Source organism: Embiotoca jacksoni, unplaced genomic scaffold (assembly GCF_022577435.1).
Source record: "Embiotoca jacksoni isolate LCO1_2020_lvr unplaced genomic scaffold, fEmbJac1.0.p SCAF_27, whole genome shotgun sequence".
NCBI lineage: Eukaryota > Metazoa > Chordata > Actinopteri > Embiotocidae > Embiotoca > Embiotoca jacksoni.
The window spans coordinates 2,561,659-2,585,946 of NW_027185378.1; the positions used below are offsets into that span (position 1 = coordinate 2,561,659).

A 24,288-nucleotide genomic window follows, 5' to 3' on the forward strand; every position below is an offset into this window, starting at 1 on the left:
AAAGTGGCCAATAACGTAATTACGACTGATTTAGAGTAAATGAAGCCGTCATCGAGTGCTGCGGGACGATTTTCTTCTCCAGAACATCAGGAGAGAATATAAAACCGCAGTAATGGGAAGTGACACTTGGACGGGACCAGAGCGACGCCACGCGCAGCTCGGACCGACTGAACGATCCCATTATTCAATGCTGTTTTACAACTTACGAGTTGCAACTTCTGTGGTGTCACTCTTTGTCGAAAGGAAGCCGACGAGAGAGGTGGGCAGAGAGGACGCGTTGTCGATTTATCAAGTGGTACCTTCCTCCCACCTCTCAGATGTTTCCACGAGTTCGGCCGACATCTCTGACCTCTGCTGTGAAAACACACACACACAAAAAAAAAAACACAAAAAAACCCCGCTTTCGTTCCGCCAGCGCACATTTCTCACACTTTGAGAAGCTGCTGCTGCTGCTGTTATCTGAACGCCATCGCTGCTCCAGAAGCAGCCGGACAGCTACTGTTTCTCACAAAACGGTCTCAACATGCTAGCCCCGATTAAAAACAACAGGTTAAACTTAAGTGGGACCCTCCAGCAGCTCTTTATGTTCTGCACTTGTCGCCTTCACAAACACAACCAAAGTGCTCACCATGTGCCCTGGCCTAACCCGATCGGGGCGCAATTTACCTGGCTAGGTAGTATGACAGCATATAAACTATAATAGAGGGTATGAGTGATTTAACTTTGGTTAAATGTCAAAAAAAAAAAAAAAAATTGTATCACCACATTGATTAGGTTTGGTCAGAATTTGGGTATTTATGGGCGTAAAATGCCAATAATCCTGCGGCGTGATGGAGATTTGCAGCCCTTTTACTCCGTCTTATGACCTTTGGGGTTTTAAAGCTTGCACAACATCTTCAACAAATTGTGCCATAACATCTCATAAAACAGTTAAAACATGTCATCGTATAGATAAGGAAATTCCTGTTTAGTGGCAGCACTACATGGATAATAAAATACAGCCCGACACTTGTTGAAGCAAACGCGTTCAAATCCAGCGGTGTGTACAAAAAGCAGGTAATGTCACCCGATTGTGTCTCAATGCAGCAAATTGGGTTTGACTGAATGACAACATGTGACAACACCAGCTAAGATTAAAAGGTGTCGAGACGTAACACTGGCCCACTGTCTGCCACCCGCACCTCGTCATAATCATCCAAATCGCACTCTTGCGCCACTCGGCATCTTTTGCAAACGTGTGCGGCATCAGGACCGGGAGAAGTGCGCCCTTGTGGCGGCCGGAGCGGCGCCGGTAGCAGACCGGTATTTAAACGCCTACAGGTGTGTGCGTGTACCGCTCGCCATCTCGCCCGACCGGCCAACTGGTCTCTGAATTAGCCAACAGAGCCGAGGAGGAGGAGGAGGAGGAGGAGGAGGAGGAGAAGCCTCCGTGGCTCCGGTTGTCTTTCCTGATAAAAGCAGCGGTGTTTCTTGCTCGTGTGTTTCTCCGTACCTGAAGCGCCCTCCGCAGTGCTGGCATTGGTCCCCGACCCAGCCGGGGAAACACACACAGTTGCCGGTGGCGGTGTTACACTGGCCGTTCATGCATGGTTTGTCGCACTCCTTCGCCTCGGTGAGGCCGGGGAGACCGGACAGCAGTCCGATAACCGAGAGGAGGAGCGCGGTCGTCAGCATCAGCGAGCTCCGGCCCCGGTCAGAGCCCGAGCAGGCCCGCCGCGTCGCCCCGTACATTCTCTCACAAAAGATGGCTGCTTGAGGCAAGGCGCTCCGCTTGCTTCGGGGGATAGCGACCCAACGAGCTGCCCGCCTGTGTGGTTCCGTTTATCGGTCCAAAGGTACTGGTTCCCTGGAGGTGAAGTTCGGTGTCTTCGTTGAGGGTGGCCTTCGCTGGTTACTTGGTTTACATCTTTCCAGTGGGTCTGTTTCCCAGCGCCGCACCAAGCCGCATATTGACATCCGGAAGTGACGTGTTGGCAACGGAAATGCGCAACGGGAAGGGGCGCGCGTGCTGGACTTTAAACTTTTATTTTTAAACCAGAGGACCCGCCCCTTTACAAGCTATATATATATTTTTTTTTTTTTATTTTTTTTTTTCCCCCCACATTTTCTGTTAAATTGTTTATTTTATTGGCTGTTCTGATATTTCTTGTTTCATCTCTACTATTTCAGCAGCTTGATGGTGATATTTGAGACTTTATTAGAGCCTTGCTGTAATTCACTTTTATATTGTCATCATTTCACGTGTGTCATTTACTTTCCGTTTTGATTTAATTTGTGAAATTCACACATTTAGTGGCCCGTGTAATTGTGTCAAGACTGTTGTGTTTCTGTGCACCAACATAATATGCTGGCACATTACCATACCAATTTTAAGAAGCACCAAATAAGTGCACATTTTCAAGAGGACTTGGAATTTGGTGCTCGTTTGTCTCCTGATGATCACACCGACCCACAGACTGCACACCAAGGACACACAACTGTACAAATGGTATAGAACAGTTTATTAAATTTAGACTTATAAGAAGTCATCATATTCCAACGCACTCCATCGCATGAAGCGCATTCATAATAACACCAACCCAAAAAAGGATTGATCACGGCATCAAAACATAAATAAAGCAAATAAACATATTTACAATTTAACATGAACAGAGACGTGGGAGTTGTGCACGAGAACACGCGACTGCATGTCCGGCCAGCGGCGTCGGACACACAGAGAGGAATCAAAACGTACGACCCTCTAGGAACGCTACCCGGATGGCAGGAGTGGAAGGAGGAGAAACACGATTCGACAAAGCATGAAAAAAAAAACCTACTGTGGAATCACATTTTCTTGGTTTGACTGAAATTAATAAAACCTCTGATAATACACTATCATCAATAATGCTGTTTTTCAGTATTAATGGTATAACGATGATTAACTATTTACTACTTCGGGTGATTAAAATAGGGAAAGTTTCCTTCTTCCACCAACAAGTCTTTAAATCACTCAGGAATTTTCTATAAAATTGGAGGACAAAAAGATTTCTCGCAGCTAATTTTGCAGGAAAGAAGAATTGAATCTACTATGAAATTCCTTAATGCAAATGATATTTCAAACATTAATTGTACAAAAAGGGGTCAAGAAAGGGCTTAAGTAACAGCACCTTCATACAGTTCTTCACAAAGCAACTTCTGTTCCAATTCATAGCATTCGTTTTCACATTTTGCACCATATATGAAGATATGTCAAACCAAACTCTCCAGTTTCAACCTTTATCATAATGGAAGTACGCTCGGTTTTAAACTCTGAGGAGAGAGTTGATTATTTTACAACCACGTGGATGAATGAACAAAACATCAGTTTGACTTCCTGTATCAGGGACACAGTTGAGACTTTACAGTAATCAAAGAACCCTGCAGAATAATAATAATAATTAAAAAAAAAAAACAAAAAAAAAAACTGTGTTTATTTAAAAAAAAAAAAAAAAAAAAAGAGAAGATCCTTAGAAAAGTACAATCATTGAAAGCACATTACAATTAGCAGTTTGTGTGTGTGGTTACAAACGGGTCACGTGACTCTCCCAGCACTTCTAATGCACATGAAACTAATGCTTATGTGGATCACATAACCAGAGTCAGGTCCGGGTCCCCAGGAGACAGCGTGGGAGGAGGGGAGAGGGGAGGGGGGGAGGGGGGTTTCGTGCTTCAGCGGGAACACCACCCGGACGGGGTCGGAGCACAACAGTTCCATAATGTGAGGTGAGTTATCAGTTACAGAAAAGTACACTTTACTGACGTTCAAATGGCACTCTGGTTCCTGCAGGTTCTCCTCTGTGCTCGAAGCGGGGCGGCCCCCTTCCACCGGGTCGCCCGAACTTGTGAAAACAAACACTGAGAATCATTTCAAAAAGAAAGTGACCGCCACCACCGGAGGTCACACTGTAACATTCAGCTATCCATTAATGGCAGAGATCGTCTCCTCTTTGTTCCTCTCTCGCTCGCTCTCTCTCTCTCTCTCTCTCTCTCTCTCTCTCTCTCGCAGTACTGTACATCACGCTATCTTACAGTGGCCTCATGAGAAAGCCATTTACAAGCAATGGCGCCTTATTCTATGTACAAGATTGATCAAATTCTGAGTTAACAAAAGAGAAAAGGTTAGAAGCAGGGGGTTTCCCTTTAGTTATGTACAGAGAGCAAAGAGGAGGCGTTAGAAAATGATTGAGCACCTCAGAGTCATTGTGTAAAATTTACACACAGAAAAAACTGCGTCCAAGTACTGGCTTTAAGAAAAAAAAGGTCACATTCCCCCATTCGTTTTCCGATCAGGTACATGCAAAAAGACACGAGCCAGCGGCTCAGCATTCAGTCAGAGGGGGGCCTCGGGCCCCTTTCTAAAGGCAAGTCATATCTGATGGACAGAACTCATAAACTCTCTCTATGCAATACATCACCTTCTCTTATTTAAAAAAACAACAACAAAAAAAACCAACACATAGGAAAAACAGATGGTCTTTTTTGGTCTCCCAAATCAGGCATATCGGGTGTCAGAACACCAGTTAGTGCTCGTACTAGTGACCAGAACCAACCACTAGTAGAAAGGATGATAAAGCGTCAAAGGCCCCTTTATAGTGTCCTCTTGGTTTTTGATACCTGAGGTGTTGTGCGGCTGAGTGAACACTGGCAGAATGTTTGCGAGCGAGCAGCGCGTCGAGACCAGACCGGGGTATCAAATCATATCGCAAAATTCTTTTTATCACGTCTTCTCAGTTATCTGTACGCAGCAGGCGATCGAGTCGGTCGCGTCGGCGCGAGAATGGCAGTTGTTTAAGATAATCACAGACAAACATTGCAAAATAAATCGCAAGCCAGGCCCACACTGTACACACGGGCCCATCTGGCGCTCAAAGCCATTTAAAATACCCACCAAGAATTATTTGCAAATACCACTTGAGCCAAGTCTGACCGCGAACGTTACAGAACGGCTGTCGCTTTTAAAATATTCTTTCTCTTGTAAGCGTGATTAAAATTGGAAACCTGGGCAGCGTTAACGGTGTGTGAATCTGTAACGGCATGTGTGTGTTTACCAAAGACAGTGACTGTGCAGGGCTTCGTGTCTCTAAAGAGGCCCGAGACGGACTCCTACACATCTTTAGAGCGATTCTATCTGAGGCAGAGCGTGACGGCAGGGGGGGGGCCGAGGTGTTTCTTTTCGGCGGCAGGACCGGCAGGAGGGGTTGGTGGAGTGGCGAGGTGACGTGGGAATCGGTGGGGGCGGGGTCACATATTGCGTCTTGGGATTTTTTTTTTTTTTTTTTTTTAAATCAGGTAGTCGATGTCTGGCGCGAGGGGCGGCCCATGGAGGAGGCGCTGTAGGTGCGGGAGCGCTGCCTCACGGCCATTCGGCAGGGCAGCTCCAGCTCCTGGAAGAGGGGGATCCCCGTGATGTCAGCCGCCTCGGGACGCTCGTTGGGGCTCAGTGACAGCATGCTGCGGACCATGCTCAGCTGCAAAGCAAAAGGAAAACTGCGTTACGACGCGATGACGCTACCGCCAACAAGGATTTGCTTTCATTTACACAAACGACTCGTAGAATGAAATAGGATCCAACAGGTAGTCGGTTTTCTAAAGGAGCTCCATGAAGGTTCGAACAGTACGCAGCGTTTACCACACATAGACCCACTCGGGCAAGGCTGCCCTGGTATGTCGACGGGCGCCCCAAGTTTATTTTGGCCAACGATTTCTGCATTTTTTTTTTTTTTTAAATTTTAAATTTATTTTTGTAATCTATAAGAGAGAAGGGCCCGATCGACGTAGAGACGATATCTGGATCTGCTCTGCAGCGAAGGTTGAGCTCCGCCGTGAGTGACACACCGAGATCAGAGGACACAAACACAGCAGAGACTCGCACACCGAGCTGGAAAGTAATGAGTGCGCATAAATTAGGTAAATAAGATAAATGCGATATTTTGAGCTGGATCGCAGCGGTGGGGCGGAGCTATAAGATGATACACGGAGGGAACGTGAAGATAAGTGATGTAATTCAATGTGGACAAAAAGAAAGTTAGGACAAGAACAGCAAAGCACATTGTTTTGTTTTCTGTGACAGATGTGAGTAGTAGTGTGAGCTTCATCGATTGAAAACATAAAAAAAAAAAAGTACACAAAATATTTGAATATAAATTGTTGTGATACAAAATGTGTGTTGATTATCAATTTGATAGTGGGAGAAGAGGGTGAGGTTATGTCCAGTGTTGGAGAATTGCAGATTATGCTGCGGGATTACGTTAATCTCATTACAAAGGAAAAGGTAAACAAGGTAAAGGCACAAACGGCCTACCGAACCGTCGGCTGATGCCTGGTGTGATACTAAAAACATTGGCAAGTGAGTAATGTAGATAATTGGCATGTGGATAATTTGGATTATGGAGACAAACTGTATTTATAAATTAACACCGTTTCAAATAATGATCATTTTGTTATTTACATTTCAAGATAGGGGGAAAATAATGGTATTCTTCTTTATTTTTTTAACTTTATATTCTGTTTATTTGGAAGCAAAACAATCCAAACAGAACCCTCTAATTGGATTAGATCAGCAGGCCGGACTCAGCCAGTGGATTATTATGTTGGTGCAGACAGGTCAGTTACATCAGTGACTGACTTTATTATGAGAGCAAACACTCACAGCTATGTATGTATCTCACTTTGTTCCTATCCCACCTCGAGGTCTCAACATAAACAACACAAAGATGTGCCTTTATTTATTTTATTTTTTTTATGGCCAACATGCAGTTTGCGCCGGCAGCCACTAGGTGGCAGCAGGCGGCCACTCACCTCCTGAACGTTGTTTTTGGAGAAAACCTCTGGGAAGCACAGTGCTCTCACTTCTGTCAGCGTCTGGGAGGGAGGTAAACACCTGTGAGTAGAGCTAATGGCTCATCAGTTCCTTTGTTACTAAGACAAAGACCTGCTGGCTGATCGCTGCTGAGGAAGCATCTAGGAGCACTCAGCGGGAAAACTACCACTTAAACTGACGCTAACAACGTGCTACACAGAGGAGATGAAGTGAATAAAAGAAGAGACAGAAAGACTAGAAAATCTCTCTCTTCTTCATCGTCAACAGGAATCCAGCACGGATTCTGACTGAAATCAGATCATATCAGTTTTAGTTTCAACAATCTTTAAAATTCTGATCTGGTGATCAGTTTTGGAAATAATCTGAATCCCATCTCACTTTTTTAAAGTTCAGATTGGGTAAAACTTACATATCAAACAACAAAAATAAGATGTATAATAAACAGGAAAATAAAGTCATGTACTCTCAAAGCCATGACGGTTTAGAAAGGGAAGTTACAGAATAATTTATTGCTACATTAAAACCCTTTTGGGTATTAAATTAAGTCAAATTAAGACACAATTAGGAGCAGACGTGTTCGGTGACTCACCCTCACTCTCTCCATCTGCGTCCTAAACGGATACAGCAGCTCAAACAGGATCAGACCCAGAGAGTAAATGTCCACTTTATGAGAGTACGAGTTTCCGGAGAGCTGCGAGGAAAAAAAAAAAAAAAATGAAAGGACATTATTAGCTTTACTAAACCACAGAGGAGGTTTTGATTTTTAAGTCAAACGTCTCATATCGGGAGTTTCCTCACCTGCTCCGGGCTCATGTAGAGCTTGGTGCCGACCTGGCCCGTGTGACGGGTGAGGAGCGGGGCGGGCGTCAGGGAGCTGGGCTCCTCCTCGTCCTCCTCCTGGTCCATCGCCGTCACCAGGCCGAAGTCTCCCACTTTCACCACGTCGTCCATCGTGAAGAAGATGTTGGAGGGCTGGAGGGACGGCAGTCGCAGGTTATGTTACACAGTCCATCACAAACTTTAATGACCAAACCAAAAAAGGGGCAACTTTGTACTTTGTTGCAAGCAAAAGCTTCAGAGTTTAATGTTTTTTTTTAGTTGTTTTTTTTTAAGGTAGGTTTAGTTTGTTTGTTGTATCATTTAACATAAACCTGGAATAAGATTTCAACTGAGAAGGCAGGATTATTTTTTTCCATGAAAGTCTTGACTGGTGCAGTTTTTAAGCGAGTTTTTTTTTCCTCCCTTACTGAAGTTGCAATCAAAACACTAGCTTTGCATTCGCTCTCTCGGTACGAGATGCATTTAAATGATTAAGATTACTGCTTCACACGTGCACTTTTGCCCTTTCCGTGTGTGTGTGTTCACCTTGAGGTCCCTGTGCATGAGCCCCTTGCTGTGCAGGAAGTCGACGGCCTCTGCGATCTGCAGGAAGATGTCCAGACACTGGTTGTGCTCCCTCTGCTCAGGCAGGCAGCGCTGAGCCATCCAGTCCTTCAGGTTCTCCTTCCGGCAGAGCTGCATCTGGATGTACAGGTACACCTGGAGACGGGAGGACAGGAGGACATCTGATGGTGGATGTCTGAGATGTTTTTAATAAAGCTCTGGAGCTGTTTTCTTATCTCAAATGGCAGAAAAATTAAAATAAAAAAAAAATGCAGCTTCTAAAAATGGTTCATTTCTAACCTTCGGGGAAGGCTGGACTCTCTGGGTTGGAGGAGTTGTGGGGAGAGCCAGGGTGAGTGAGGTCGGACGAGGAGGAAAGGAAGAGGAGGGCGGGACGACTTCCTGCGGTCTGGTGCGTGAGGAAGACGAGCTGTTCTTCTCCGTCAGCGTCCTGGGACTCGGCGCGCTCGAGCCCGAGTCCGTGACGGCGTCGGCGTCTCGATCGCAGCCCGAGTCCTCGAACACGATGTCGAAGGACGAGGAGGTGCAGTCGCTGGGGCCTCGTGGGGGGCAGAGCTCGAAGGAGTTGGGGGTGTCCGAGGCGTCGGGGTCGGCCTGGCTGTCCCTCTCCGACATCAGGCTGTCGTGGCCGAGCGGCGGGTGGAAGGACAGGTCTCCGTCGTCGACGCCGAAGCCCGCGGCACTGCCCGCGCTGCTGGAGAGAAGGTCGCACGCAGCGGAGGCTCCCAGGGCGTCTCCTGCGGGCCCGGAGACGGGGGACACCGAGCAGGACACCGGCACTTTGACCGACAGCGCCTCCATGTGGTCGAGGAAGCTCATCGGCCAGTCGGTGGCACTGAAAGAGAAGAAGAAAAGAGTGTTTTTGCTGCCAGCAGTGATACAAAAAAAAATTAACATTGATGCAGTATTATAAATAATAAAAATGTGCTACAACCATGAACAAAACTAAGTGTAAAATTAAAACTATAAATAGTAAACAAAAGGGCAAGTTGTGTCTATTTCAGAGTGTATACACAGCTGTTATTGTTTATTGTGTGCTTTAGACAGAGTGCAGCAACATTTGCTGTGTATTAACTGAATGGGAGCATAATTCGTATTCAAATCTCATCTCCCGAAGCCATTTAAAGAAAAACTAATACAGACAGCAGACATTTAATTAAACATGTAACTACTTGTGCATAATATTTTTCATCCCAGGACACTTTAACACGTCTGTGAGTGAAATGAGCCACGTGATGTAAAAATCGGTGGCCTGCTCCTCGTCAGGAACGTCATTACTTTCCTCGGAGCTGAATGTCTTTGCCCGGGTGGACGTAACCGGCCAGCAGACCTCAAGGCGGACGCAGCGGTTTCGACCTGCTGAGCTACACAGGACAACGGGGTTTACCTGGTGTCTTTCAGCCACCTCTGGTCCATCTCCTCCTGCCAGCCCTCCGGGGGACTCTCCTGCCAGGCGTTGAAGTAGCGGATAATCCCCGGGTGCTCCAGCTTTGCCAGGGCCTTCACCTCTCGCATCACCTTCTCACGGGCCAGCTCCCTGAACGACAGAAAAAACAGAGCATTAAAAGGTCTAATTCACACTTGGATAAACCACATTCAATTTACAGCAGTCGGTTCTCTGACATTTTGAAGATAGAAATAGAAGGTTCTAATCAAAATTTGCTGTTTTTCTGTGGTTTGTACTGCAGAAAGAATATTGGTCCCTGACTGTATTTACATTAAAAAAAATTTTTTTTAAAAAAGCTGGTAATTCGAGAAATATACCAGGCATGAAAATAACAAATACAGTAGATTGTTAAGCGCATCACTCAACAACAGGGCTAAAAGGAGAATTCCTGCAGAGCTGAATACTAGATTATCATGCTTGTCAGTAGAAATAAAACTTGCACAGTTAATATTTGTTCCAAACTGTCAGTTATGCCTCTACGTGGCTGTCTGCGTTGTTACATAACTCAGTTTAACGGCTCTAAAGAAGAGATAAAGGAGCAGCTAATAGCCTCCAGGCAGCGAGGAAGTGTGCGGGCCGGCCGGCGAGCGGCTCTACCTGTTGGGCAGACGGATTCTTTTGATGGCGTAGTTGCAGTCGTCCACTTTGTTGCGGGCTTCAAACACGACGCCGAATCCCCCGCGGCCAAGGCACTGCACCGGCTCGAAGTCTGTCAGGTACCTGAGGAGGAGAGACGCTTTGGTTATCGCAGCGCAAAGAGGAAGCGCTCGGCTACAAGTGGCAGGAAAGGAAAGAGCTGCGTGGGACAGATCCCTGACAATTCAACTGTGCTAAAGGACGTTTAGTTAGTCAACCAGCCAAATCCATGTCGAGGTATCAGGCTTCCAAGGAATTCGCATTATTACCGTGTATCAGAAATATTTTCTTAACACACTCTAAAAAAATGTTCATTGAGTTATTTACGGCAGGCAAACTTCAAGTTAACCTGGCCACTTTTTAAATCAAAATAAACATTTGCTGCAGCTGCAGCAGTGTTTAAATGGTGAGCATAGCTCTGCTGCAAGCTGTAATAAAATCAGACAACAGCTGTTCGCGGCATTACACAGCACCTGTTTTACATATTGGAGAGCTGAAACTGTCATTACGAAGTTCTCCTTTATTCTAAACTGACAAAAATCGCTATGTTTGCTGCGGAGTGATATGCAGCTCCGTTTACTATCTCCTCCACGCTGTCAAAACATCCCTGCTCAGTCTCCTCGGGGGGGATTGAAGGCTGTCTTATTAGGAAGAAGTGTGTGGGCACATGTGACTCAGGCTGTGGTTCCTGATCTCTGGCTTCCTCCTAATGATCCTGACTCACGTCTGCCTCAGCTGCTTGCAACAGCCGTCAGTTTTTATTTAAGGAAAGTTCCTCGGCGAAAGTCATTTGCATGCATCGCGGCAGCAGCTTGAAAAGGAAAAAGAGACGGGGTGGGGTGTTTGCCATTTTAGGGGTGGATCAAAAGAGGAGAATGTGCATGTGGTGCCACTAAAAGAAGAAGAAAAAAAAAAAGCTGCAGTTTAATCCAATTTTTTTGCCCGTGCCCGGGAGGGTGGAGACGCATTACTCAGCTCAGGGATGTACACATGCAAACACCATCGATCAGACTGCGGGAGGTCAGTGGCAGCTCATAAATTACAGCTGCTGATCATATTTAGAGTGTCCAAAAAAGCAAAAACACTTCAGACAATGTCCTGACAGTGATGTAAAGTGACACCCCGACCTCGTGGCAGATGCTGCGGTGCAGGGTGGGGTCTGCGGGACCAAGGTCATTTTCATTTGATGGGCAAACAGCTGAGTTACCCAATCATGCACAACTACCACTCATATCTCCCATCTCTGCCTGGTCCTATCAAGGCAGGCTGGAAGAGCACTGGTCACCATGGTAACAATGCTGAATCTGTAGCTACACCTTGACAGAGTGAGACTCGCGACTGACTCTCAAGTGTGAGGATAATAATTCCCAACACGGCGGTGGTGTTATGTGAAGTTCTCCTGAGTCAGTTACATAAATGATTTACATGGGACTTATTCTGCTAAGCAGTGTGTTAATAACGTACCTGGACACATATTGATTGGAACGGGTCTCCATGGCAACCGGCTCTTTGGATTCCACAACTTCAAGGTCAAACTTGCTGTCCGTCTGGCACTGTGTCTCCGACTCTTTCCGTTGCTTTGAGGGACAGAAGGAGGACAGAAAAGACACGGTGAGGAAAAATATTGATGAACTCAAAGCTTAACTTCTGCGGCATGCTGGGTATTTGTTTTTTTTAAGAAACACCTAAACATGGTCTCACAGCCACGGAAAACAGGAGGGAAATTTATTGAACTTCTGACACTATAAAGTAAATTAAAAAAAAACAACGTCTCACATGGGGCAGGGTATCGTTCAGACATTTTTAATACTGTAACGGAAACCAGTTCCTAAACAATACAAATTTTATAAAACCTATTTCAACGAAAGGAAAACTGCATTACACATAACAAAATAAATATTTTCTCTTCGTGCAGTTTAGAGGAGGAGAGTGTAACCCTGGATAATATTTGTAACTACAGTTACCAGATGAAACCCTAAACTCCTCACATGCAAGTTATCGTAAAGGCTACAATTTAACCAGGTGTCCTTAACGCCTCCCGTGGCCTAAAATTCATTTGAAAAAAAAAATTAAGAAGAAACGAGGCATTTTAAACTGCGATTCCCAAAGTTAAAACCGAGTGAGGCAACGTGCCTACGTAGGGGCTACGGATCTCTACGAATGGTAAATCCCATATTAGCTCACCGCCATGAAATTTGATCCCTCATTAATGTAGCAGAAGTGATGCGATTTAAAAACGCAAAAATATTAGTTTGGATGATTAAAATTTAAGTGACACGTTTTCAATCAATATTAGCTGATGCGGAAAGTTGGAAATTTGACAAAATCGCATCAAAGCTTCAGCTATTCTAGATCCCCCATTTAGAATTATAATGAATGAGACCGTACAGGTATGTTTTGATGTTTTGGTCATACTTCGTGCTAGTTTCTCGAGTTGGTTTCAGTGCCACGCATGCCGAGCTTAACCGCCAGCTGTCCCTGTCGGTACGGTGCTCTCTCGCTGCAGCTGTGTCTCTGGTCTTACCCTCACGTAGGCCACGGGGGCGGGAGGGTGGAAGAACTTGCGGACGATGTAGGTGGTGGCGGCGATGCAGAAGATGATGGTGCCGAGGATCTCCTTCCACCACGGCAGCAGCAGCACGGGGTCCTTCCTCCGGCCGCTGTCAGCCCGCGCCCCGTTTCCTTGGATCACGCTCACGGCGCTGTCGCGTTTCCCCCGGTAACGCTTGCTGTACGGGAAGTAGTAGCCGTTGTCTACGGCGAGGGGAAGGACAGAGGTCACTCGGTTAGGTTTATATTCATTTTTGTTTATCAGTGCCTCAGAGTGCACGTTCAGGCTCTTACCGTACGGATACTGAAGGACGGACAGGGCTCCGTTGCTGTACTCCTCGTGGGAGAACCTGTCGTTATTCAGACACTTGTCGAATTCATCCGAGCCGACCAGAGCTGGGGTCCGAGACGGAGAATCTGCGTCAAGGACAAGATGAGTGACTTCTTTTATCTCATTAACCAGACTGATTGATGTGGACGCACAATCTCTGGGTAGTCTTGAAACAAAGGGCTTTTTGCTTTGGGGCGGAGGGAACACGGTGATCAACGGTGACTTCAAATAACTCTTTGAACACCGTTGACCTTTGTGTTTAAAACTACAAAACTCCGCTCTGGCTGCGCACACCATCACAAACTCAGTTCCCTGAAGGAGCCTGATGGAAAAGTAAAGTGTTCACTTACGTATCAGAGGCTTCCATTTGACGATGGGGAGTGGAATGATGTCCTTCTCCGATCCGATGGCTTTGGAGGGGAACTTTTCCGTGATCCTCACTGACGACTGGAGGTAGAGCTGCCCCTGGAACATCCCTGCAAGACCGGGAACAGAGAGGTTTTATCCAGGCGCTACAATCACGGGCACCTCATACACAACCGTAGAAGAAGAGCGACAGAAATGGTCATAAATTGCAAATAATACACGGTGAACACGTTTAACTCACCGAGGTAAACGCTGGACTCTGCAGCTCCGCGAGCCTTCTCCGGACCTTCCTCCTTGTCCTCTTCGTCGGTTTCGGACTGGTCGCTGTAGATGGTGTCATCAAACAGGCTGATCGCAGTGACCTTACCGTCACCCACGAGCCACGCCGAGGCGATGGGTGTGCAGAACTATACAACACAGGTGTTACAGAGTGAAGTGATGCTTTACTGATCGGTACAGCGAGTCATGAACCACTGAACGACTGATCAGCTGCAGTTTCATAGTCTCTCACCTGACGTTCCCAGACCAGCCGCCCATCGGGCTCGGTGCTGAAGGCCATGACCTTCCAGTTGGGTACAGACACTTTGATGACGAGGTCCAAATGCTGGTTTTGGTTGCGTTGATTCTCCGTCTGCTCCCTCTGTTTTGGTTTGTCGGCGATGATCCGCTGGCTCTCCTTCCAGGTGTCACCGTTCATCACTTCTCCCTCCAGGAAGTTAAGTCCAGACTGCAACTCGGGGATGAGTTTCAGCTCAAAGTTTCCAACACTGAAATTCCACCTGGTATCAAGAGAGTGATAACACACGATTGAAAAACAAATCAAAACAGGATGCTCATAAAAAGTAGGGAGAGATTATCATTTTTTCAGAGAGATAACTGGTACAAAACAGAAAATCGACCTCATAAACTTATAAGGCAAAACATTACGAAACCCCCAGCTGGAATGCTGTCGCTCTTTGGCGTGCCACTAAAATAGGTCCAAGTCGCCAAAGTAGGGACTCTGCAAGACCTCTGAAGTTGCCCTCAACCTTGACGTTAATAGCAAGTTGCAGAGAAGTGGGTCATGGTCTGCCCTTCCACCGACTGTTGGTAGGTACTCACCACTGCTGTCTGCCAGCAACCAACAACCCTTGGCGTTTTGGAGAAGCTTTGACCGAGTCATCCCTCCACAAAAAGTCTGAACACCTGTTCACTGTTCCTGCGTTTAACATGCCGACTACGAGAACCGACTGCTCACTTACTGTCTAATATATTCCATTCATGATGAGCATAATCAATGTTATTCACTTCATCTGTCAGAGGTCATAATGTTTTGCCTCATCGATCTATAATAAATATAAATAATCAGTCTGGTCTGAGTGATAAAGCAAACGGGTAAAAAAAACAAAAACAAACAGCTGACAGAAAGTCAAATCGCTGTGATCTTTCCTGAAAGTCATGACTCGGCTTGATAGAATTAAACTCACTTCTCCAATCCCGATCGAGGCCTGATGGCCCTCACGGTCTTCTGACTCCTCTGCAGCAGGAGCACATCTTCCGCCTCCACCTCATCCTCCCCCCAGCGACTGCAGCCCCCCGCGGAGCAGATGTACCGGAGCTGAGGCGAACAACAGGGGGGGGGGGGGGGGCGAATTACAAACAGGGTCATTCCACCGTCGTGGTCAGAATAGGTTAATGTGTGTTAAGTGCTATCGATGTTGTGCTTCAGAATGCGTTCGCAGACCTTGCCGCTGAAGGCCCCCAGGCCGTACGTGGTGAGGGACTTCCCCCCGACCAGGACCGTGTCCTCTCCGATGCGGTAGGACGAATCCAGGAGGGACTCCACACTGAAAGGCACTGCCTCCATACTCTCCCTGTCCCGGTTCCACTGGAACAAGGCACCGTCCAGTGAAGGTATCACCATCTTATTGCCAAACACCTGCAGGAAAAAAAAACAAATCAGGTTTGTGGTTTGTTGCGGTTTCATTTATTATGAATTTTATTATTTCCCGCTTGACGCTTTGAAAAGTCGTTCAACAATCACTGAAACACAAAAACAGTTTCCAACACAGACGAAACCGTCCGACCCACATCCGCCCACACACAGCAGCAGCTGCAGCCCCCGCACACTTGGACTCAATCCACAGATTTGGGACCATTACACAACGAAGAGCCTGAGTAATTAACCTGGATCTTTAGAAAAGTGTGCGACTCTGGATCGTGTGTGTGTGTGTGTGTGTGTGTGTGTGTGTGTGTGTGTGTGTGTGTGTGTGTGTGTGTGTGTGTGTGTGTGTGATAATAGGTGCTCTCACTGTAGGGGGGCAGAAAGGATGACATCATCGCAAAAAGACGACCTTAATCCTGATTTAACCTCCGCAGCTTTAGCTCATCGGTGGGAGGGAGGGGAGGGGGGGGTGAATTGCTTTCCTCAAGCACTTCATCAAACATCACGATACAAAGACAAAAACAACTTTCTTTGGACGTCCAACTCGTGACTCACTTCTTTCGACAAACTGCTAAGTGACATAACGGCAGTTTTTGGACCAATTAGGGATCTCTTGTCTTTGTGATGCTAATCAGGTGCTGCTCGGGTCCAACCTGTGACACGTCAATAGCCTCGCTCTGAAAAGTCAAGTCTAATAGCTTTGTGGTGGATTTAAAAAAATAAAAAAAAAACGCCAGGAGGTGTGTGGCAGAATGATTTACTAGAGAGCAGAAACAGGACCAGCAGTGATGTCATCTTTTTTTAGAGGGAGGGGGTTTTGGTTTGGAGACAGGGTGAGGATGTATTTAGAAAGTGAAAGGAGGAGGGGTTATAACAACCTGACCATCACATCACACCGTGTCGGGTCGGCCGTGGGGGGTGCAAAGAGGTTTGCATCGGGGCGGGGGGGGGAATTCTCAGAGCCGTGGATGAGTCATCCTGCCGCTGATGCCTTAATCCCCGTCTGAGATCCGGCCCCGCGTAACAACATCAGTTAGTCGTCTGTCCGCTGACACTTCCCGTTTCACTGCTTTCTACACCGATCAATTATGTTGTCCTGCAGAACTCGAGCTCAGCAAGCAGTAAAACTATAAAGAAAAATAAAAGTCACGTAAAAGTTACCTCCATTTTCGAAGTCAAATTTTTTCACTGCCTTTTCCTTGTAAATAAATAACATCATAATCAATCCTGGCAGGAAAACAACACCAATACCATCTAAACTAAATCACATTAGATGATGCGTTCAATAATTTGACAGCTGTTATTTACAACATAAACGCATCCAGACGATGTTGCTGTACTCCAGAAAGTGTTAGCTCGGCAACAGATTTAATACATTTTTGCCCTGCAGGCCAAAATATTCAAAACTTCTTTCCTAAGTTTTTATCTCATCTTCAACATTCCCGTCACATCAGATGTGAAAATACAGCATGGACGTCTGGTGAATTATTAACCACATTTCTCCGTTGTAACGGGCCTTTAAAAATCATTATACATCCGAGCTCAGCATTGTTTCAGTCGGTCCCCGAAGGTTATGCGGCAGGTGGGATGATTCACTTTGACATATTTTGACAGCTCGAAAAACACAAAGCTGTCCGTTTTTACGGGAGTCGTCAAGACGAGATGACGCCGAGAGAGGACTTCCCGAGGAATGTAGAGCTGAAGGACTTTGTTAAGAGTTTAGAAACATCAAATATTTTTCATCATTTGTTATTAAATTGGAAAAAATATATATATATTTTCCGTGTCGTTACTTCTACACTTTTATCCTTATACATTAAAATATTTCACTTTTCTGCCCGGTGTAGTTGCATGTGTGATGTAGACATTAAGGTTTTTGGCAGAACATGATCAAAGATGCGTTGCTATAACTCATTACTGACTAGATCCTGAGATGATATGCCTGTTGGTTAAATTTGCCAATTAAAATATTTTGAGTACCAATGCTGTGAAGTCCCACTCACTATTACTAAAAAATGTATTTAGGTAAAATGGAAATCGGCTAATTGGAATAAGGATATTCAAAAGATTTTAGCAACAGAAAAAGGAAAATATACTTATAAGATATGGAAGCCTTTACTTGATTATATGAACCCCCTCCTTCAAAGCCAATTAAAAGGTATCCTTTGAAGTAGATGAGTCGTAAGTTATCAATAGCCCCCCCCCCCCCCGCAATCCATTCTTTGTCTAGCCTCTTTGTATAAAATAGTCTGTTTACTCCGCTTTTTGTTTTCTAAAAGTATCTCATTATCTTTCATATTGTTTGTGACATCTTAAAAACAAAAGAGAAAACATTTTCTTTTTTTTTTTTCTTTTTTTAGAACACAGGCTTAGTTTTTAACGCTCAATATTCAAATGAGCAGATGACTTAAAAAACGATATCCTAAATGATTAAAAAACTGACTTCTCAGCACAAACGTTTTCCTCCTCTTTGTGTCTGCGTTTTGCGATGAACTTTAGGGGCCTATTAATTTTTAAAGAGTTACAGCTCAGACTCATTCAAGTTTTACCCCGTTCTTTTTTTTCTGAATGTGTGGAAGGCATTATTTTTCTAGGAATACGAGCTACTATCACTGCGAGACTAGAGCCATTCAATACTTTGAGATATTGATCTGTCGGGGAGCATCCAGTTAGTAAACTCATAGGTTTATTCTTTTGCAGTGTGTGGCTTTAATGCACACTACATGCGGTTCATTCTTACGTTTACATGTTTATTATGGTTGTTTTATAGCCCACTTATTATGGAATAATGAGCTTGATGATTATTTGATGTCAGTAATAATGCCATCATTCTCCGCCCTTGGGATATGGGGGGGGTCGGGGGGTAGATTCAGAGGGTGTGTGTGTGTGGGGGTCGGGGGGGTCGGGCTGTTTTGGAGGAGTGTGCGAGCATGTGTGTTGCTGCTGACGCTCGAGCGGTCCTGTCAAACAGTGTCACCTTTCACCCGCCGCTAATGTGCCGCTGTCGGCTCACAAAGGCTGCGGCTGCTGCTGCTGCTGCTGCTGCTGCTGCTGCACGTCCAAGTGGCAGACAGAGTGGGAGACGGACAGTTTGAACAGAACCGAACAAAACAACAACAAAATCAAAACAAAATCAAAGCAGCTGCAAAAAAAAAAAAAAAAATCAAAAAAAAAAATGTCGCGAAAATATCGTCCATCTGGCCGTTTTCATCTCCTTCTCTGTGCTGGAAGAATTATTGTTTGTCCCATTACCGCCCCGTGAGGCCATCAGGCATTTATCACTGTGCAGCAATCAATCAAAGTCTCCCATTCATTCATTCACACTACATGCCAGCAGAGGTACGCCAGTGTGTGTGTGTGTGTGTGTGTGTGTGTGTGTGTGTGTGTGTCGGAGTGAGCGTGTGTGGATTGTCTATTATGTGATGACATCATCTCTGGTCTGAGGCATTACCTCACCTCCTCCTCCTAATTACCCGACCTCCACCCCCCTCGACTTCTTCATCCCTTTAGCCCCGCCCCCTCAGCATGAGTCACTCCACATTGCTGCCCCCCCCCCCCCCCCACACACACACACACACAGCCCCCCCTCTAACACCCGGGAGCAACTCCTTGATTTTTTTTGAAGTGGTGGCTTCTTTTTTTGCAGACAATGCTGTTTGTGGCTCTGTTGTCCCTCATTTCACGAAAAAAAAAAAAAAAAAAAAGGAAAGACACACACTCCGAGAGGATGCAGCAGGTGACTGGCTGCTTCCGTCCTAGCATGTTAAGGCCAGCCAATAGCATGGCAGCAGACCCCCCCCCCCCCTCTGATCACCGAGCAGACTGGTGTCTCAGCGACCTGGCAAGCACCAATGAAACTATTGGCGGTGACACACACACACACACACACACACACACACACACACACACACACACACACACACACACACACACACACACACACAATAGCAGACAGGCATTCCAGGTTACCGACGGCAGACGGGCAAGTCTGGATTTCAACTTACATAAAGTACAAAAAAAACACATACAAGACACACACACACAAACAAACACACACACACAAACACACACACACGCACAACCCTCCAGATCATAACAAGTGACGTCACAGCGAGTCACCAGGTTCATAGCTGACAGGCATCTCTCCTCGTTCCGCTCCGTCAGCCAAATGAAAGGCAACAGGTGAAGGCGCGCGCACACACACACACACACACACACGCACACGCACAGCATCCTCTGTCACAGCACGAGCACACACCGGAGGATGACAGGAGGATGTTACACGTGTCTGTGGGTCTGTGAATTTCATGACACTTGCTGAACAACATGTTACCGAGGTCTGCCTTTTTTTTTTTATTATTTACTCACGCTAGTTACATTGAAGAAAAAAAGGCAACAAAATAAACTAAAACAGGATGTAAATATGCGGACAAAACACTGTATCAGTTTCCCAAGAACTATAAAAAAAAAAAAAAAAATTTAAAAAAAAAATTGCATGAGTTTTGAAAATGATTTATAGGCAGGTTGAAGCCCACGGAGAATTATGTGCCTTCAGCTGAAGGTATGAAAAGTATAGGTCCCAAATAACAAGTGTAATTCCATATAGTGAGATGCAACTTATTATTCAAGGTCATATCAGCGCAGCAGCTGTACAGCTTCACGCAGTCTCTGCCGTATAAACCATAAGCGCTCCGAGGAACCTTTGGGGGGGAGTTCTCCACATTATAACCTCCGAGGACCGTAGAAAATGAATTCAGAAAGCAGCAGTTCCTCACCACATGCCACCAAGAAGAAGTCTACCGGTTCCATTTGAAACCCAACGCCACCTCACAGCAGCTGATTCCAGTAACGAGTTCCCTCCCTCTAATTGTAGGTTTGCTAATCAACGAGCTCAGCGGCTGAAATGTTTAGTAGGGAGGAAGGCGTGAAGACTTTTTCAGCCTGAATGAAACACGCTTGAGAACCACTTCACCCTCCACAACGAAAGGGCTCTTAAAATATCTGAATAAAATTCTTAAGAAACTGCTTATTCTGCACATTTTATCCTCCTCTGAGCTAAGTGCTCATTGGTTTTAATTTCATTTGTATTCCCCTCTGGCGACCTGCCAGTTGTTTTTATATTTGTGCTGCCCACCACCGATGGATTGCAATCAATTTATTAATATGGTGATAATACAAACAAGCTGCGACGGGCCTTTTTGACTACCTGTCAAAACTAGTTCAACCTGCCTGAACTGCTTCTAGGTTGCTCTTTTATGATCATACCAACCCGCTAATGAAAACCAAGGTGTGTCCGAGAGTTGTTCACCGTCCAACGTGCCTTCCCAACACCAGCTCCCTAACATTACCCTGATCCCAGCAGCCACCCAGACCCTTGTTAGTATCGGAGGCTGTTTTCCCCCGAGGCGAAGCTCTCGCACGGAACATGTCCACATCAAAGTGAATCACGAGCCCGGCTCTGGTGCGCATCTCGGAGAGCGGCGCTCTGGTCTCGCTCTGGGCTACGCTTCACTTTCAGCATGTCGGTGTGGGCGGTTTTAAGCCTCTGTGTGCATGTGCTGGCGAGGGTCTTGCTGCGCTCGTATGTGTAAACCAACACAGCCAACAAAGAGGCTAATCCTCCAGGCGAAAAAAAAAAAAAAACAGCTACTCTTAGATTCATGTGGGGGTGTACGCTACGTCTGCTGTGTACCACGTGAAGTAAATGTAAGCAACAGCCGCCCTCGGTTGACTGTTCAAAGTGCACCGAGTTCAATTGCTGGTCTTACAGTCTGCAGATAGAGAAGGAGCCTGGCGGGACGGCGTTTGTTTTGAGGACAAAGACGGAGACGGGGCTGCATCCTTAACCTGCGACTGACATGTCAACACCGTGGAAATGGACTTTTTTCGCCTACCAGTAGACATTAATCATCCGAACAACAGTTCTTTAACCTCTTTAAGTGTCTGTAGTTGACTGTTATGTTCCTCCAACACAGCTGGTCTTCATTTGAATAAAACTAAAAGGGGATATTTTACAGTCTTGTCTACTATTTGAATAATGTTTTGCGTTACCATGTTTTCTGATGCGTGTCGTTGTTGTTACCCCCCCCCCCCCCCCCCCCCCCAATTTAAACGAACAACGAACGTGAAGGAAACTCGGGGTGTTGACGTACCTCGGGTTTGCTGAGGCTGGAGGACACCAGGCACCCTGAGCCGACGTCGAGGTCCCACTGCTTCCTGCCCTGGTTGTGAGGATCCAGAGCTGAGATCCGCCCGTCCAGGGTACTGATGATCACAAGAGACCTGCGGATAAGAACACCAAGACGTCAATATACTCTGCAAATGAGGTTTCGACGACGCTTATGACAGCTTTGGGCCGCGCTCTTTCACCCCTGTGCACCCGGGTTTTGCCTTGGATTTGTCACTCGTATGTCTCCGAAAACTGTTTTTTTTTTTTATATTTAAAATAAATTTTAAAAAAACAAAAACGTTAAAGCCAATGTTTTGTTAATGCTGCTTTCCTTGTGGGGGATTTAAGTCTAACGCCGGTGCGGATGACGTCTTTCTTCTGCGGTCCGCGCTTGTTTACCAGTCAGGGTGACCTTCAGCAGCAGCTCGCAGCACACCTGTGCCGTGACAAACCCCATCTCGTCAGCTACTTTTGGGTGGCATGTTGATTAAAGAGGATTATTAAAAAAAACACACACACACACACACACACACACACACCCAGACAGCCCACACAGCTTCACAGCTTCACTGCAACCGTGTGTGAGACTGTTAATTCTCAGCTGATAGTTAACTCCGTTTCAAAAACGCACTTCATACCGCAACCGGCAGAGAAAAAGGCAAACCGGGTGAAAACGTCAAGTACAGCTTCAACGCTGGATGAGACGGATCATAAACTCCGCAGAGAGAAGTGGAGGTGAGAGAACTTTCTAACAGCACATCGCACTAGTTTTCCCACTTGTTCAGGATTTTTAAACCGGTTTTAACAGAGACTCTAAAAAACTGAAACTACCAGGGAATGAAGGTACGGGAAGATTTATAATGAGATGTGACGTGGTTACGCTTTTCTCAGGCTTAAACCTTTTTAATATAACTTCCACGACATTTTTATAAAGAAATATTTCTATTTAAAACCAAAACAAAATGTTTTGTGTCAACAAAGACTGTCCAGTGATTCATTCAGTCCCATTTCAGATTAGTCTTGGCCGTCAACACTGGCAGATCATTTGTGTTTTTAAACACTGGCTTGACAGCTCAAAGAAGTAACAAATCAGGGCTGTTAAGGGAAAAGAGAAAAAACACCTTTCAGAGACATGTACACAAATGATCTTAATGCCAAACACTCATATTTTAAAATAAAGTGTATTTATTTCCCACACGTTTCACTGAGCAGCTCTGTTGGCAGACACAGTGAGCAGCTAAAACTGAGGCTGGGAAGAAATAAGATGCGCGAGGTGGAAGTGTTTCCCTGACATGATGTATGGGCTAAAAGATTTCCAGCAGCAAGAGCGCTTTACCCTGGAGAAAAGGTTGTTTTTTTTAAAAAGTACTGTGGTGAGAGATTTATTTAAGGTGCTATCCCCCCCCCCCCCCCCCCCTCCCTACAATTACTTCAGTAGCTCTATCATAAAGCTTCCTTGGTCAAGCAAATGAGTTTCATTCTCCTTTATGTGCCCACACAGCAATATTGGTTAACAGTTCTCCCTTTTTCTCCTAGTAACAGTGTGACTTAAACGAATTGAGACATCCAGCCCCACCCTTCGCCCAACTCTTATAGGGGTCTCTGCCGCATTGCCTGTCAATCATGTCCGCAGCTCTGCCAGCGGCCACATCCCCACTATTGATTTGTATCTGTCTCGAGGAGATGCTGTCAGCGGGGCTTTTAGCTTTACTTAACCAGCGAGGGTGTGTGCCGAGTACACAGACATGTCTCTGAGCACCCAAACGGCTGCACATCCACACAGCTGGGACCCGGGCAGCTCCACTCTGTTGGCCACCGGGGGCTCATGGGGGCTCACGGGGGTTTTAACTGCCTCCCTAAAGAGCAACTAGACAGAAGTTGCCGATGGAAACGGTATGGCACTTGTTCACTTTCTTATCTCCGGCTGACAAAAATCAGGAATTAAAAGTAATTTTCAAGCTGTCATAACCAACGGTTTTCATTTCCATGCTCTGTGGCAGCTTTTACCTACGTTGCCGCATCACCCAAACTATCCATCATTTACACTGAGCAGATAAATAGCTATTGACTGGCTATAACACCTTATTGATTTCAACTATTGACCAGTGTTTAGTCATGAGGTGGAAGCGGCATGTTCAAGGATGTATAAGCTTCAGGACAAGTGAGAAATAGATCGTGTCTGAGCGTGCAAATCAATTTTAGGAAGGTTTCGCTCGTGTTTCACCGACACACTCACAGGGAATTACTTCTGCTGCTGCTGTTGTTGTTTCAGCTCAACCGGAGCTGGAAGTTTACATAAAAATGCAAATAGGATCACTTAACAGTAATGGGCCATGTGTCTTTCAGCCCCATCAAAGACAAGATTATCTCCCCGAGTCTGCTCTCAACCTCGTCACCAGCCACTGAAGTGTGGAGTACCAAGAAAAACATTGTTTTCTCCCTCCCAGCCACCAATAAAAACACAGGAGCTGAATACCGCTCTCACCCTCTCAATTGGCTGCGAGACCCTGCCAAAAAAATTAGGCTGATTGGTTGTTGCTAAGCAGTCGGCTCTCTGAGAGGGTGGAAGCTTTGGGCCGCCTTCGCTCTGCCAGCCCCGCCTCCCCCCTCCCCTCCCACTCCC

The 24,288-nt window shown here is 45.9% G+C and overlaps 2 protein-coding genes across 2 annotated transcripts in view; both read right to left on the reverse strand.

Moving 5' to 3' along the window:
• atrn (attractin) overlaps window positions 1–1,966 on the reverse strand; it is a 112,586-nt gene extending 110,620 nt beyond the window's left edge. The window contains exon 1 of the mRNA XM_069160763.1: window positions 1,493–1,966. Within this exon, the coding sequence (XP_069016864.1) occupies window positions 1,493–1,731 (239 nt within the window). The 5' untranslated portion in view covers window positions 1,732–1,966. The remainder of the gene's footprint in view (window positions 1–1,492) is intronic.
• Window positions 1,967–2,484: 518 nt separating this feature from the next.
• The window catches only part of eif2ak3 (eukaryotic translation initiation factor 2-alpha kinase 3), a 29,689-nt gene continuing 7,885 nt past the window's right edge, over window positions 2,485–24,288 (reverse strand). The window contains exons 2-18 of the mRNA XM_069160764.1: window positions 21,649–21,778; window positions 15,296–15,490; window positions 15,039–15,169; window positions 14,084–14,351; window positions 13,814–13,979; window positions 13,557–13,682; window positions 13,170–13,292; window positions 12,850–13,079; window positions 11,790–11,902; window positions 10,287–10,409; window positions 9,630–9,779; window positions 8,522–9,077; window positions 8,204–8,377; window positions 7,637–7,810; window positions 7,428–7,529; window positions 6,817–6,879; window positions 2,485–5,486 (exon numbers count right to left, since the gene is read on the reverse strand). Coding sequence (XP_069016865.1) covers window positions 5,304–5,486; window positions 6,817–6,879; window positions 7,428–7,529; window positions 7,637–7,810; window positions 8,204–8,377; window positions 8,522–9,077; window positions 9,630–9,779; window positions 10,287–10,409; window positions 11,790–11,902; window positions 12,850–13,079; window positions 13,170–13,292; window positions 13,557–13,682; window positions 13,814–13,979; window positions 14,084–14,351; window positions 15,039–15,169; window positions 15,296–15,490; window positions 21,649–21,778 — 3,007 coding nt within the window. The 3' untranslated portion in view covers window positions 2,485–5,303. The remainder of the gene's footprint in view (window positions 5,487–6,816; window positions 6,880–7,427; window positions 7,530–7,636; window positions 7,811–8,203; window positions 8,378–8,521; window positions 9,078–9,629; window positions 9,780–10,286; window positions 10,410–11,789; window positions 11,903–12,849; window positions 13,080–13,169; window positions 13,293–13,556; window positions 13,683–13,813; window positions 13,980–14,083; window positions 14,352–15,038; window positions 15,170–15,295; window positions 15,491–21,648; window positions 21,779–24,288) is intronic.